General features: G+C 34.5%; 1 protein-coding gene across 3 annotated transcripts in view; it reads left to right on the forward strand.

The window, feature by feature from the left end:
* TMTC2 (transmembrane O-mannosyltransferase targeting cadherins 2) overlaps nt 1-15694 on the forward strand; it is a 526397-nt gene that overhangs the window by 382302 nt on the left and 128401 nt on the right. For all 3 annotated transcript variants that reach the window (XM_074270881.1, XM_074270880.1, XM_074270882.1), the window contains one exon: nt 8719-8800. In XM_074270881.1, the coding sequence (XP_074126982.1) occupies nt 8719-8800 (82 nt within the window). The remainder of the gene's footprint in view (nt 1-8718; nt 8801-15694) is intronic.

A 15694-nucleotide genomic window follows, 5' to 3' on the forward strand; every position in this document is an offset into this window, starting at 1 on the left:
ACTTTTTTGTCTTGGAACTTATCTATAAACCACTAATCTCTTTATCATTTGGCTGGCTTCTGGGATTTAGGCATGTTATTTCCTTCTTCCATGGTGTTCTTTTCTTCCCAGGTATTAAAAGAGAGACCAGTGGACCCAATAAGGTAGAAACCATGGAATTTATAATTAAATTTAGAAGGGTGATGAAAGAGAAAGGAATACACATTTACATAATGCCTATTGTGCCAATCCCTGTGCTAGAAGCAGAGTAGATCTCATTTGATCCTCACCTCAATATTTTGAGGTATGTTCTGTTATTATTTCCATTTTATGGTTAAGGATACTGATGCAAACAGATGTTAAGTGACTTAAGCAGATTAGCAGGGACATGGCAGTAGTCCAATTTATAGGAAGACCTGTATGCTAGTATGTGTCTGAAACTAAATTTGAAATAGTTTCACTTTTCTTCCCTCCTTTTCTCCCCTTCCATATCCTCAAAGATTCACTCCATTCATCTGACATACTGACAACAAGAAATTTTTACTAGACATTTTGAGATGTAGTTGAAAAGTCCAATAATAGGCAGATAGTATCTGAGACTGATCTTCCTTATGAATTTGTGAAAGCTTTAGGATTTTAAGATTTTTCTTCCTTTTTAAAAATTGGATTAGCCAAAAGTTTATCAATATTATTTATGGTTTTAAAAAAATAGCTTTTAGTTTTATTTATGACCTCAAAAGAAAGCCAGTATGACTTAGTGAATAAAAAATGAGCTTCAAAGCCAAGAAGACCTGGTTGAAGTCTCACTCCTGATACATAACAACTGTGTGAACCGGAGCACTTCACTTATGCTCTAAGTGTTCTTGGCAACTCTGTAGGGCAGTATGTTCTAGAGAAAAGATGCTGACCTGCCTTAGTAAGAGGAAGTTTCTTTATCTGCAAGTTCCTTGTATCAGTGAAACCATAGGCTTAATTTGCATTCTTTATCTTTTCAATTCTAGGTTTTTTATTGCTACCATTTACCTGTTTTTTAATTTTCACTAATATCTCCTTGGTAATACTTTTTGGTTTGTTGAGTTTCTAGTTTTTAAAATTTTGTATTCAGTTTTTTACTGTGTTGCTTTCCTCATTAGAATGTAAGCCTCTTCAGAATAAAGACTGTTTCTAATTTCTATGTCTTACCCCACTATTTTGCATACAATAAGCATTTACTAAATACTTATTCATTCATCATATCTTTTTATATTTTATTAATATGTTTTTTCAGATTTCAGTTCTTATCTCTGATACATACTGTATGTGACCTTAGACAACCTCTCAGTGCAAATACTCTAAGTTATAGATAAAATGCTACTTGATGATTTTCCTTTTACTGTTTCTGTAATTGGTACTTTGACACATTCATTTATAATATCATCATTTTGTTATTGTCATTGTTGTTCACTAATTTCATTTGTGTCTTTTTATGACCCTATCTGCCATCTCTTTTTTTAACTCATTTTACAGATGAAGAAACTGAGGCAGAGTTAAGTGACTTGCCCAAAGTCATACAGCTTATCAAATGTTTGGGGCTGGATTTAAGTTGACAAAGATGCATCTTCCTAACTCCAGATATGCCACTCTTTTGGTCTAACTACCAAGGTCATCATTAAGATTCCATTTACATCTTTATATTTTTCTTTGTATTTAGACATTAATATTATAGCGCTCTAGAACAAGTGATGATCTTTGAGATAAACGTATCTAGCACCCTCACTTTACAGGTGAGGAAGTTGAGGCTCAAGAATGTTAAATGACTTTCCTACCTTATATAACTAATTGATAACAGAATCTAGACTATAGCCTTGTTTCAGGCTAGTGCTATTTTTATAATTCAACAGCTTCCCCAAAGGAACTTTTTTCATCTAATAAAAGGAACTGGTATAGTGGACAAAAGGCCAGCCATACCTGGCTTCAAGTCCAGGATTTGGTACGTACTATGTGACCAAAAGTAAGACATTTTAACAGCTCAGTACCCCAGGCAACTTTCAATCCATCTGTGGTTCTGTAAATTACACACAAGTTGCTGATCTATATTGGTAGAGTGGTTTTCCACAGTGAGAGATCTCCATAAGCATGAAATCATAGGTCACCCCCCCCCAAAAAAAAGCTAACAAGTAAATGCACATTGCATGGATTGTATACAGTTAGTGAATTATTTACATCTGACTCTATCCTCTATCAAGTACATCTGGATTCAAGTTTTGTGGCCTTCTGCCAAGAACACATGGAGGCCTCAAGCTTGCCTTCTCATCATGTCCGCCGCCTTTTATGGTACTGAGTAACATCTTGCTCTCTGTTGTGACACAGCTGTATGCCAGCTGTGCTCTAGGACTCCCTTTTTTTTTTCACCACTGAATAGTTTTTTCCTGGTTATTATCACTGCACTTGACTTCCGCAGAATGAGAGTGTCAGTTCCAGTACATTATGAGCCTGGGCTGGCCCTTTAGCAAAACTCCTCCATGATTCTTTTTTTGTACCATTGCCAAATAATTTGGGACCAAATGGTCTTCAGGACTTTTCCATGCCCAAAAGGAAATACTCAATAGACACACATTTTAACTGGAAAATTGGAAGCCATTCTAGATTTCTGAAATGACTTTCGGCTCCCTTCTTTGTATATTGAACTATTTGGAGAACATATGAAATATCTTCCACTTCCCACCAAAAAACATATATAGATTTAGTCTTAATGAAATTGACATTTATGTAATATTTCAAAGTTAATGTCATTCTCCATTTTACAGGTAATGAAGCTGAGGAAGAGAGGCATTAGTTTTGCTTGATGTTACATAGCTCCAAGGTAGAATACATACATAGCTCTTCCTGATCTATTGTGTTAGGGCATTTTTGTTGAATGAACATTGGTTTTAGAATCCTGGAAGAGCAGTATTCAAATCCTGTCTCTGACATTTACCATTCTTGGGACCTTGGAGAAATCACAACCTTCTCTGGGCCATAGGTTCTTCATCTGTAAATTGTAGCAGTTAGACTAGATCGCAGTTTCTTAATCTGTGGTTTATAACTCTATGGACTCTGTTAACTGACTGTGGGAGTCATGAAGTTATGATTTATTATCAGTATATGTTTGATTTGTGTACCTATTGTATATACCTCTATAGTCAGGGTCATGTAAAAATTTCTCAGGTAAAAAAGGTCACATGTGGAAAAAATTTTGGAAGACCTGTACTAAATGTCCCTTCCAACTCTTGATGCTAGTTCCAACCGTTGTGGTCTCTTTGGTGTTCCCTTTACTTGATGATCTGGTTCTATGCCTTCTCGCTGACTCTCCTTCATGCCTACTATACTATTATTTCCTCATCTTAGCTTCTTACAAACCCTTGACTTGCTTAAAGATTCTTTAGAGAGTGTGAACTCCTTGAAACATCATTATCTAGCCATGGGGGATTGGCACATAGTAGATGCATGATAAATTTATGTTGGTTGATTGTTTGATATGGTTGACATAAACTACATTTCAGCATACTGAAGTCACTCTGATGATGTGGTCCTTGGACAGTGGACATGCTGGCCTGTAACTGAAGATTTTTCTGTTTGTTAGGATGTGCTAAAGATCTTCTTCCTGATATAAATGTTTAGCATTCTGGTTCCTTTCTATCCTTCCAGTGTTTCCTGGGAGAAAGACTGCAGTCAAGGATGACTCAGGATCTTGTCAGGGTCATTATCTCAAGAAATGAGAATGTGCTTGTATCTCAAATATGTATATCTCACATAAATTCTGTATCATCGCATTTCCTAGCATAGCTACTCTGCACAGTAAACATTTGCTAAATAAAGGAGAGGTGTAAGTTAATGAATTAAAAATCTGATCTAGATACTCTAAATACCTGAGTCCAAACTCTGCCTTTGTCTCTCTTTCTCTCTCTCTATTTCTTTCTGTCTCTCTCTGATTCTATCTCTATCTTTGTGTGTGTCTCTGTATCTCTCTCTGACTGTCTCTGTCTTTATAATTTGCATTAAATGGTACCTAGGTATTATCCTACTTGGAGTAGTTATTATCCTAATATATTTGAACCTAAGATATATGCATAATAATTGAGAGTCACTAAAATTTTAAGGATAAGGAAAAGCCTCTCTTAGGAGCTAGTACTTAAGATGAACCTTAACAATCTTAATAAGTCAGGAGGAAAACTATTCCAGGTATGGGAAGCATACATTTGACTTAAAAGCAAAAATGGAGCTATTCTTTATCATAGTTAGAGTATAGCAAATAAAATAATCGGGACTAAAAATTACACTGAATAATGGAGAGTAACATGTAATTGACCTAAAAAAATCTAGATGGTGAGGACTTTAAATGTTAATGAGATTATGTTTCATAGAGATAATATGCAATCACTGAAGATTCTTGAACAATGCAGTGACAGATCTTTGTTTTAGAAAAATCACTTTGATGTGTGGAAGATAGATCAGAGAAAGGTAAAACTGAATGGAAAAAGACCAATTGGAAAACTTTTGCAATAAAGAATGCTAAGAACCTGATCTTGGATAGGACCATGTTAGTGAGGGGAATGGGTGGTATTGGTCTTGTGAAGGTATAATAACCTCCCTGATTCATGGTCCTCTTAGAGAATGAAGGACAAACAACAACAATATAAGTTATTATTGGATAGAAGAGTGAATAATAATGAAGAATCAAGATTATTTCATTTAGATAATATACCTGAATGACTTGAAGAAATAATGTTCTTTGTGGAAATGGAGTAATTAAGAGAAGAGGAACATCTAATGAAGAAGAAAGAGTCCCATTTTAGACATGCTTATTTTGAGATGACTTTTTAGCATCTAGGTAGAGATATTTTATCAGACATTTGGAGATATAAGACTGGAGTTCTAAAGAGAGTTAATGTTGGATGTATAGATCTGGAAGTCATATCCAAAGGAATGATATCTAAATGAGGGGATCAGAGGAGATCATAGAGAGTAATAGTATATGCATACATATAGACAGACAAAGAGAGAGAGAGAAAGGGAAAGGAGAAGGAGAGGGAGAGGGAGAAAAAAAAATAATAAAAAATAGAGCTGAGGATTATTAACTTGAGCATTGTTTTTCTCTAAAGCTTAGAATAGTACTTCTAGAAAGAGGGGATACTGAATCAGTGTGAATTAAACTGAATTGAATTGACTCAGCCAGAAAGCTTAATTATTATATGGGTTGCATATGTAGAAGATAGTAATATTTCAGTAAAGATTATTACCTACCTGGATAACTCCCTAACCAAACATGGGAAAGACTTGCTGCAAAAGTAATATTTCATTTTCTGTTATTACCTCAAGTGTTATCCTCCTAAAAAAGTGATAAAATAGTTGATTTAATTAACACAGCACAATTTTTCCACTTGCAGAATCACTAAACCAAAGTTCATGGTATATAAATGTCCAAAGTAACTTTGGCACTGAGACATTACTTGGTTACCCACTGCCTCTGTCTGATGAGCTTTTTGCCCTCTCCCTTAGTTGGCAGATAACCAGCTAATTAATGACCACAGAGGGAAAAAAATGGGGTTTTGAGGAGGGTCCAGTATTTCCTTTGAGAAAGAGTATTTTGGCATTCAATGTGTTTCTTCTGGCATAAGGCAGATGATGGGGCTCATTGAATTTTATGACTTGGTCTACTGAGCAATCACAGAGGACACTACTCTGCTTGTTTTTCTGATGAGGTTTTGTGTGTGTGTGTGTGTGTGTGTGTGTGTGTGTGTGTATGTGTTTTGCTAAGGCAGTATACCCAACCTCTTTATTGCCTCTCATCCAGTTGGCTTTAGTTGGGAGTCAGTCACAACTGATGCCCTTAAAAACATGGGGAGAACAACACAAAATTTTCTGTTTTTTTTTCTTTTTTTTCCCCTAATATTTATAAATATATTACGTATTATGGTTTTCACTTTTTATGGTTCATATCATATTTTTCACCAAGAATCTCAAAATATCATAGCATAGTGAGATCCTGAAGTAGAAACCAGAAGAGACTGGTTTCTAGCTCCAACTCTGCCTTTACTAAACTTTGTGACCTCAAGCAAGTCAGCTAATTTCTTTGGAAATAGTTTGGAGGTGGGGTTAGGAATAGTATGCTCAGTTTGTTCATCTGTCAAATGAAAATTTTGGATCATTGCAAGCTAAATGATTTCCAGAGACTCTTTTAAGTTGTAATGAATTTGATTTTCATCAAGTAAATTTCTTGGTAGCTTAGATCCAAAACTAAAACTAAATGGTACACCTGATAATTCATCTATCTGTTAATAATGGGAAGTTTACTTAGTCATAACAGGGGAGTGACATTCAGAACAAGGAAGGGATATTTATACAGAATAAAGCATTGATTCAGTTGAACTAAACTTCCCACTGTGGTTCAAACTGCTGGTCTTTGGTCATAAACCAAAGGGAAGAACTCCGGGTCTTCTTGACCTGGCTAAATAGTTAAAATGAAGCAAGCTTTGATCCCCTGTACTAATTAAATCTTAAAGTCAATTGCAATATTTTATAAAGAAAAACTAGCTAAAAATGTTTATGGCAGCCCTTTTTGTAATGGCAAGAAACTGGAAACTGAGTGGATGCCCATAAGTCGGAGAATGGCTGAATAAGTTATGGTATAGGAATGTTATGGAATATTATTGTTCTGTAAGAAACAATCAGCAAGGTGATTTCAGAAACACCTGGAGAGACTTACACGAACTGATGCTAAGTGAAATGAGCAAAACCAGGAGATCATTGTACACAGTAACAAGAAGACTAACCGATGATCAATTCTGATGGAAATGGATCTTTTCAACAATGAAATGATCCAGGCCAGTTCCAATGATCCTGTAATGAAGAGAGCCATCAACATTCCGACAGAGGACTGTGGGAACTGTGTGAATCACAACATAGCATTTTCACTCTTTTTGTTGTTGTTTGCTTACATTTTATTTTTTCTCATTTTTTCCTTTATTTTGATTTTTCTTGTGTAGCAATATAATTGTATAAATATATATGCACATATTGGATTTAACATATATTTTTACTATGTTTAACATATATTAGATTATTTTCCATCTAGGAGAGGTGGTGAAGGGAAGGGGGGAAAATTATAATTCAAGGTTTTTGAAGGATTAATGTTGAAAAATTATTTATGCATATCTTTTAAAAATTAAAAAGCTTTAATACTAAAAAGAAAAACTAGCCTAATTTGAATGTGGGATGGGGTAGGGACTGTTCTGGGTTGCTAAGATATTGTTCTTCCTATACAATTGTCCGATATCATGCTATGACATGTTATACCATACATTTGTCAGAGTTCCTCACAGATCCTTTCAGACAATATGGAGAAATGTGCACTAAATGAGAATATGTTTTGTTGGATTTGAAACTGGTTCAATCAGCAAACCCAATGTCCAGTTAATTATTAAAGGAATAATATTACCTTGGAGAGAAGTCTCTAGTGCATGCTCTAATGATCTGATCTTGTTCTGTGCTTTTAAATAATTTTATTAATGACTTGGATAGAGTTATAGATGGCATGCTTATGAAATTTCCAGATAATACAAAACTCAGAAAGGTAGGTAATAGAGCTAGAAAGAGCCAGCCCTCTTATTTCATAGATAAGGAAACTGAGACCAATGGCTAATATATTAATGAAAGTCAGAACCAAAAGAGATCTTGAAAGGCAAAGATGGTGAGCAGAAGCTAATATGAAGAGCCAAATATAAAGCCACATACATTTAATAGTTCAAAAAAATGAACTTGTCAAATACAGGATGGGAAAAAGATGTCTGGAGATCTAGAGATTGTAGCAGGTTTAATATGAATCAGCAAAGTAATATAGAAGCCAAGTTAATGACATATTAAACTGCATTCAGAGAGGTATGGTATCCAAAATGATAGAAAATTATAATCCTGCTGTAATCTGGTACCTTATCCTCATTTCTGGTTGTCTTATTTTTTGGTGAAGGGTGGGGGTGTAGAATTGCTAGCTACCATTGCTTTTTTGAAAGCTCTTTCTTTTATCTATTTTGTTCCAAAAGGAAGACTTGAAAACACTGAAGAAGTTACAAAGAGGTAGATTTTGATTTAATATAGAAAAAAAGCTTTCTTGTTAATTAAAAATGTTCCAAATTAGATTGAATTCCTTGGGAGATAAGAAATCCCATATCACTGGATTTGTTCTCCTCATGTTCACTTACAGATAGATGCTCTAAAATAAAAGTTTGTTTTGATCAGATCTCTGAGGCACTTCTCAATTCTCAGTTTCTATGATTTTTGTGATTTATATGATTAGTCACTTATCCAATCTATAGTATTCATTTTATTTTTCATGTTAAAAAAAGTTAGATCTATTAATAGCTAATCAGTTAATAATTAAAATTTAAAGTAACAAAATATCAAGTAGTTCAGGATTAAAATGTAAGGATTTAACAATATAAACGAAATCTCTAGAAGCATCATTTTGATCTATATACCATAAGATTGAATGAAAATGTGACTAAAAATATTACCAAAGGAAATGTCAACAACAATGGTTGAAACTTTACAACATCCAGATAGTTTGGAAATGAACAACTGGAACATTAAATATGTCTTCTGATCATTAGAAATTAAAGGTAGAATGATTCATTTTTAAGTAGGAGGTAGGTGATGGTTTAGGAACCATAAAGGGTTAGTGACTGTTTAATCATTTATTTTCTCCCTCTCTCCCTTTTTTTTAAGGGCCGTAAAGTTGAGGCTGAAAAATTCTTCTTGAAGGCTATTCAGCTGGATCCTACCAGAGGCAACTGTTACATGCATTATGGTGAGTACTTGCTGATTTCAGGGTTTCTTTTTTCTTCTTGAATCCCGGCTCAGCCATTCAATACCCATGAAATTTGTTGCTCCTGTCTGGACTCTGACTTCCTGAACTGTGAAAGGAGAGAGGAAGACTATGATATACAGTCTGGGATGGAATGGATGTAAGAGGCCATCTCAACCAAGCCCCTCATTTTGCAGATGAAAACTGAAACCCAGAGAACCAAACTTGTTTAAGATCAAATCAATGGTAGAGCTCCCTGTTCTGTGCTCTTCATATAGGGCTACACAAAATCTATGGTCCCTTCCAGCTCCAGGTATGTGATCTCCTTTTTTTCTCTTTTGCATCTTCTCTTTCTTTCTCTCTCTCTCTCTCTCTCTCTCTCTCTCTCTCTCTCTCTCTCTCTCTCTCTCTCTCTCTCTCTCTCTCTCTCTCTCTCTCTCTCTCTCTCTCTCTCTCTCTCTCTCTCTCTCCATTCTTCTCTCTTCTCCTTCTGTCCATCCTTCTTCCTTGTGAACTTCTTTATTCTTCCAGTCTTTCACTATCTTTCAGTTCTGTATACCTAATGAAGAGACATAACTGTTGACAATGATTCCATATTTAAGATTTTTAAATGATTTCTGACAAAATAATTTAGTAGTAAAACTACCCAGAAGTGGCAGAGGATAGAGCTCCTGGTCTGGAGTCAAGAGGGCTTATCAGACTGAGTTCTAATGTGACCTCAGATATTTACTAGCTGTATGAATCTGGCAAATCATTTAATCCTCTTTGGTTCAGTTTCTCACCTGTAAAATGAACTGGAAAAGGAAATAGCGAGCTGTGATGGGCCAGAACTTGAAACAAGGTGCTTAATTCACACCCTTAAAGGAGTTCATACCTTTAAAGGAGTTTACCCTTTTAAAGGAGTTCACACTTTTAGAGAGCATATATAAGGAGGAGATTCATAAGTCAAGGAGATTCACAAGTTGGGCAGAAATATAAGCAAGAAGCTCTCAGGGCCAGAGCCACAAGCCCACTCTCTGGGAGGAGGAGTCAAGATTCATTCCCACTTCCATCTTTGTGCTGGATGGAGACATTCGGAGAGAGCTATTGGAACCAAGGAGAGAGATAGGCCTCTAAGAAAGCTAACCGAGCCCAGGAAAAGAGACAAGACTTTGAAGGAGAAAATAAAGGATCTGGACTTTAACTCCTGGCTGCATTTGGGATTATTGAACTGAACTGAAACTAAGGCTGACTCCAGAAGCCCCCCAAGAAACCTGCTTCCAGAGAACATTATAATTTAGAGAAGAGAACATTACAGCAAATGTTTTTAGTATCTTTGCCAAGAAAACCCCAAATGGAGACACAACTGAAATAACAAAAGTACCCAGAAACCTCCTCTCTTTCAAGTTAACTGATCATCTAAAAGAAGGCTTAATTTTTTGTGTTCACTTTGAAAGTTTGCAAAACAGTGCAAAAGACTTGCTTATTTCTTTCTGGGGGAAAAAGAGAGGAAAGTATCCTAAAGAACTGGAAAGCTTGCTTGTTATTTCCAAAAGTACGAGATGACATTAGATTTTTGTGAACTGTTTGCCCAAAGTTAGTGGTTCCCTTTCACTGACCTCTAACAGCTGAGCTTGGACTCAGCCTTTCCCAATAAGGATGTCTGACTGATCCAAGTAGTCATTCCTTTCAGTTTAGCCTATAACTTCTCCAGATTGGGTCTGTTTAACAGTACTGTCACATGCAGCTGTTTCATTAACAGTGACTCATGTATTAAGTGAGGTACTTAGCTGCTTTGGTGTTGGTTAAGTTTTGTTTATTTCTACCAGATTTGCAGCTGTGATAGTTTTCTAGAAGCCAAAAAAAGCATTTAATTTTGTTGCTCTTTTGCAAAAGATGCTCTGATATTCTTCAAGCTTTGCTATCTCCCTTATTCTCAGGTGGAAAACCTGAAGGTAGGAGGAAATTAAATTTAGTGGAAATAGAACCAATACATTCACATATTGCTTAATTCCTTCTCCTGGTTCCAGCTGGTAAAAATAAATCAGTGACAGACCGTCAGTGGGGAAGAATGGAAATAATAAAATAGAGGATACACTTAACTAGCCACAAGTCCATTTGTTTATTTACATGTCTGTGTGAGTGTTTATAAATTGAGGGTAGTGACGTGTTATCTTTCCAGTGAAATGCAGCATGTAATTTTTCACGTTCTGTCGCACAACAGCTTCCAATTTCCTTTTGCATTGCAGTTTTATTAGTGTGCATATGTGTGTGAATGTGTTAAGAAGGCAGCTTATAGCCACAGTTCTTCATTTAAAGCAGAAAATGTGTTGCTTTTATAAAATATTTCCAAGCAGCATTTCTTTGGGCTCACGATTCTCATTCTTGCTATCAATAGTGGGGAACATATACATAATTTTTTCTCTTATTGCTAGAGGACCAATGGGTATGCATGATTATGTTTTCAACTTAATGCCCCTCACCATGTGTTCATTACCAATAATTTAATTACATGCTACAGCTTTTTCAGAAGTTATTCCTTTAGATTAATTTCTTTTATTGCTACATTTGGAGTTGAAGACAGAAAAGAATTCTGGACTTAGCTGGGTCTTTGTATCCTATTTTGTAAAATTAAGGTTTGACACTAGATGCCCTTTAAGGTGCCTTTAAATTTACAAGCCTTGCACTTTCATGAATGGATCCACTAACTCAGAGGCACACTGATTGTGTCTTTCTTTATGGTCATTGTCTGGATTTGGAATCAGTGGGTTTAAGGCCCAGCTTTTCACATTTCTAGTACAATTTTAGATAAATCACTTTGCTTCTCTAAGCCTCAGTTTCCCATATGTTAAATAAAATAGTTGGAACAATTAAGATCACTTCCAGTTCTGAACCCTATAGTGCCTCCAAGAATCATGTTCTTATATTTTTAAATCATTCAAGCCAACCAAACCTTACCTGAGAAATTTTGTGCTTTACTTCTGTTCCAGACTGTAGCTGATTTTTTTTTAACATATGGTATGAAAGTGAAATAAAAGTAACATACAGATGTCAAACAAATAAATAATAGTCATTAATTATTACTGATAGAGGTACCTCGAGCAGAGCCATAATTTTACAGTTTCTATCAGAACTTTTTTGTACTGATTGTACTATCAGTACAATATTGAATCAGCATTTTGAGAATCAACAAAACCCGTTTTTTCATTTTAAGTTTGTCAATATGAAATTGTTGAATCTCATTCATTCAAAATGGCACTTAAGTAGCATAATGTATAGACAGACTTGAAGTCAGGAAGAATTAAGTTAGCTTGGTGACCCTGTGTAAAGTCACAATCCCTCTTAGCCTTAGTTTATTCTTCTATAAAATTGATGTAATAATGGCACTTAGTTAATGGAATTCTTGTGACATCACATTAGTATTTAGATAGATGAATGGATACATAGGTATATACATACCTATATATGTTAAGTATATGTACATAGATATCTATCTACATATATTTATATATGTATATGCATACTTACACACATCACATTTATATGATTATATGTACCTATACACATCTGTATGCTGGTATATGTATATACCTGTATATACCTATACACAAATGTTTAATATATAATGTGTGTATATACATATATATACTATATATATATATAATCATATACAGCTTTTTAAACCTTAAAATGCTATTTAAATATGCTTATTTAAATAAACTATTGCCTATGTTACTATTACTATTAAATCATAGAGGAAAAGAAAAATGAAAAGCTATGTTTAGAACAAAAAGATTTTACCTTTGCAAATGGACCTTAGAAATGCTCTAATCTACCTTCATTATTCTTTAGACAATCTGCAGTCTTAAGAAGTAATCTCTCCAAGAAGACAGAGTAGCCTAATGGTAGAACTAAGACCATCTTCCATGTTTTCTGGGTCTTGGCTAGAGATTAATTTGGGGTAGAGATTAATCTTTTCCTAGATTACATAATCTGCATTTAGATAAGTAATGTTGGAAGCTTTCACATTTTGAATAATAGTGTCATTTAAGAAAAAAGATTGTACTAAGTGGTGCAGCAGATAGAATACCGGCCCTGGAGTCAGGAAATCCTAGTTCAAATCTAGCCTCAGACTATGTGATCTTGGACAAGTCACTTAATCCCAATTACCTCCAGAAAAGGAAAGAAAAAAAAAAAAAACACAGAAAAAGAAATGTAGTTTATTGATACTTTTTGTTTTTATATCACAGCTAGATTATGAACTCTTTGAATGGAGGAAATTTTAGTTCTCTTTATATCTCAACACTTAGCACAGTGTCTGGCATATAGTAGGCACTCAACAAAACTAAACACAAACAAAATCACAACCAATAACTTTGACCAATTTGACTGTTTATACAGTATTCTTCCCATGCTCCCATCTTCACCCCCAGGAGGGGAACTCCCTTCCTATTACTTGAAAAGAGGAAGGTGCATAATTATAATGAATCCATGTTATTACATGCTTAATCCAAAATTTCTTAGAAGACTAATATTTGAAACACGTGCTTACCTCCCCATAAAGGCCTACTGAGCACTCATATCTATCTAAAAATGTTAGACACCAAATTTGCCATCATATCCTAATTGGATTGTTTCACTATATGCTTGGTATGACTATACACTTGATCAAACCTTTTAGAAGCTTCTCTCCAAAGAAAGGATATATATATATAGTCACATGGACAAGGGTCCTGTAATCTAAATATCACATTAGCAAATTATTCATCTATCCAGGTCCTTCATTTTCATCACATTTCAGTGCATTAATTTTGATTCTGAAGCTTTATTAAAGTTGAATTGGAATGTTTTTATATCCATCATATTCATTCATTCATTTGACAAACATTAATTAAGCATATCAGATTAGGAATTGAGAGAAATAGAAGATTTAATTATATCAGGTTGCTGTTTCTTAAGAAACTGTATGGAGAAATATAATACAGAATAGGAAATAGTGGCATAAGTAACAAGTTCATTTTGTTATTGTTTGCTTATATTTTGTTTTCTTTTTTTCTTTTTTGATCTTATTTTTTCTTGTACAGCATGATAATTGTGGAAATATGTATAGAAGAATTGCACATGTTTAATGTATATTAGATTATTTGCCATCTAAAGGATGGTGTGGGGAGAAGGGAGGAAAAAATTGTAACAAGATTTGTTGAATGATTTTGTGAATGTTGAAAATTATCTATGCATATGTTTTGAAAATAAAACAGCTTTAAAATTAAAAAAAAAAAGTAATGGTTTAGTAGAGAATTGATGAATAAGAAAAGAAATAGAAGGTTAGATTGAATATTTTTCATGAAAGTGGGCTTGGGTTTAAGTTTCCTTTCTCTATATATTTCTCTATAGTGCAACCTAACATAAGGTGCCAAACAATGTGAAGTCCAAAGGGGAAAGGATCATTGTTGATGAAGCCTTCATGAAGAGGGGCATTTGGAATTGAGTGTTAGACAATAAGCAGGAAATGAACAGGCAAAAAAGAGAGAGAAGAATTTAGGAAATTCATGATTAAATGTACAAAGAGGAGAAAATACTGAGAGTAAGTTCGGAATCAAGAAGAATTCTTCAATTTGCCCAGAGCATAGATAAATGAGTAAATAAGACTGGACAGGGAATGAGTAAAGGGCCAAATTTGGAAAGTGTTTGAAAGGTAAGCAAAAGTTCATCAGTTCTTTGTTGGAAAGCAAGTAACCAATGTATCCAAGATCATACAAAATAATCATTAGTGACTCGTTTATCATCCTCTAATTCACTAAATTAATGTGAAAAAGGATATTTCTTCTTAGTTGGAGCAATTCCTATTCTAGAGTTGGTTACAAAGGAAGATAAAAGATATAAAAGACACTTTGGATCATGTCATATTTTATCATATATATGAAGATAAATAGGAAGGCAATAATATTTTTGGTAATATTTGGGGGCAATGGTTACAGTGTTGGACCTGGTCTCATCTTCCTGAATTTATATCTGACCTCAGATACATATTAGCTGTGTGACTCTGGGCAAAAAGTCACTTAACTCTGTTTATATCAGTTTCTCATTTGTAAAATGAGCTGGAATAGAAAATGGCAAATATCTTTGCCAAGAAAACTCTAAATGGGAGTTTAGAACTGGACATGACTGAAATGGCTAAAAAAAACAACAATACTAATGATATTTGTCTACACTTGATAGAGTGCTAGACCTGGAGTCATAAAGTTGCCTCAGACATGTCTATCTGCAAGTGTCCCCGGACAAGTATTTTAATCTCTCTCGACTTCACTTTTCTCATGGGCAAAATGGGAAAATAAAGAACCTACTTTTTAGAATTATCAGTAAGTATTCTATGTATACTCAGAGATTTTTAAAAATGGTGACACATTTGCATAGACTTGGGTAAATGTATGTGTATTTACATGTTCAATCATACCATGTGACCTTATGTTTTTGTGTTCACTTTGGGGAGATGATCGGTAAAATACAAGTGCGATTCTTTATTTAAATGGAAAATCAGCCTCCTGGTTGAATTTGTGATTTAAACTCTTAACTGTAACTGTTATAGATTATGGATATTTGGAGAACATGTCCAGATGGCACATGACAATAGGGATTTCCAGAATTTACAACAGCTTTTAATAACTCCTGGAAATGGAATACCAGATTGCACATTGCCACTTCAGGTTTGTAACTGTACATATTTTTGTGAGCTGTGCCATGATTTTCTCTTTCTTAAGGGATTTGTCATTGAAAAGGAGTGATCCTAGATTCTCTAAGTCCAGGCCAGCAAAATTCAATGTCCCAAGTAGTTGAAATAATAAATTCCATGAAGTGGTCACATTATTTGAATTAGTACTACATAATTTCCATTGGGCTGGAACCAATTACCATATTTTA

This window comes from Sminthopsis crassicaudata, chromosome 5 (assembly GCF_048593235.1).
Source record: "Sminthopsis crassicaudata isolate SCR6 chromosome 5, ASM4859323v1, whole genome shotgun sequence".
NCBI lineage: Eukaryota > Metazoa > Chordata > Mammalia > Dasyuromorphia > Dasyuridae > Sminthopsis > Sminthopsis crassicaudata.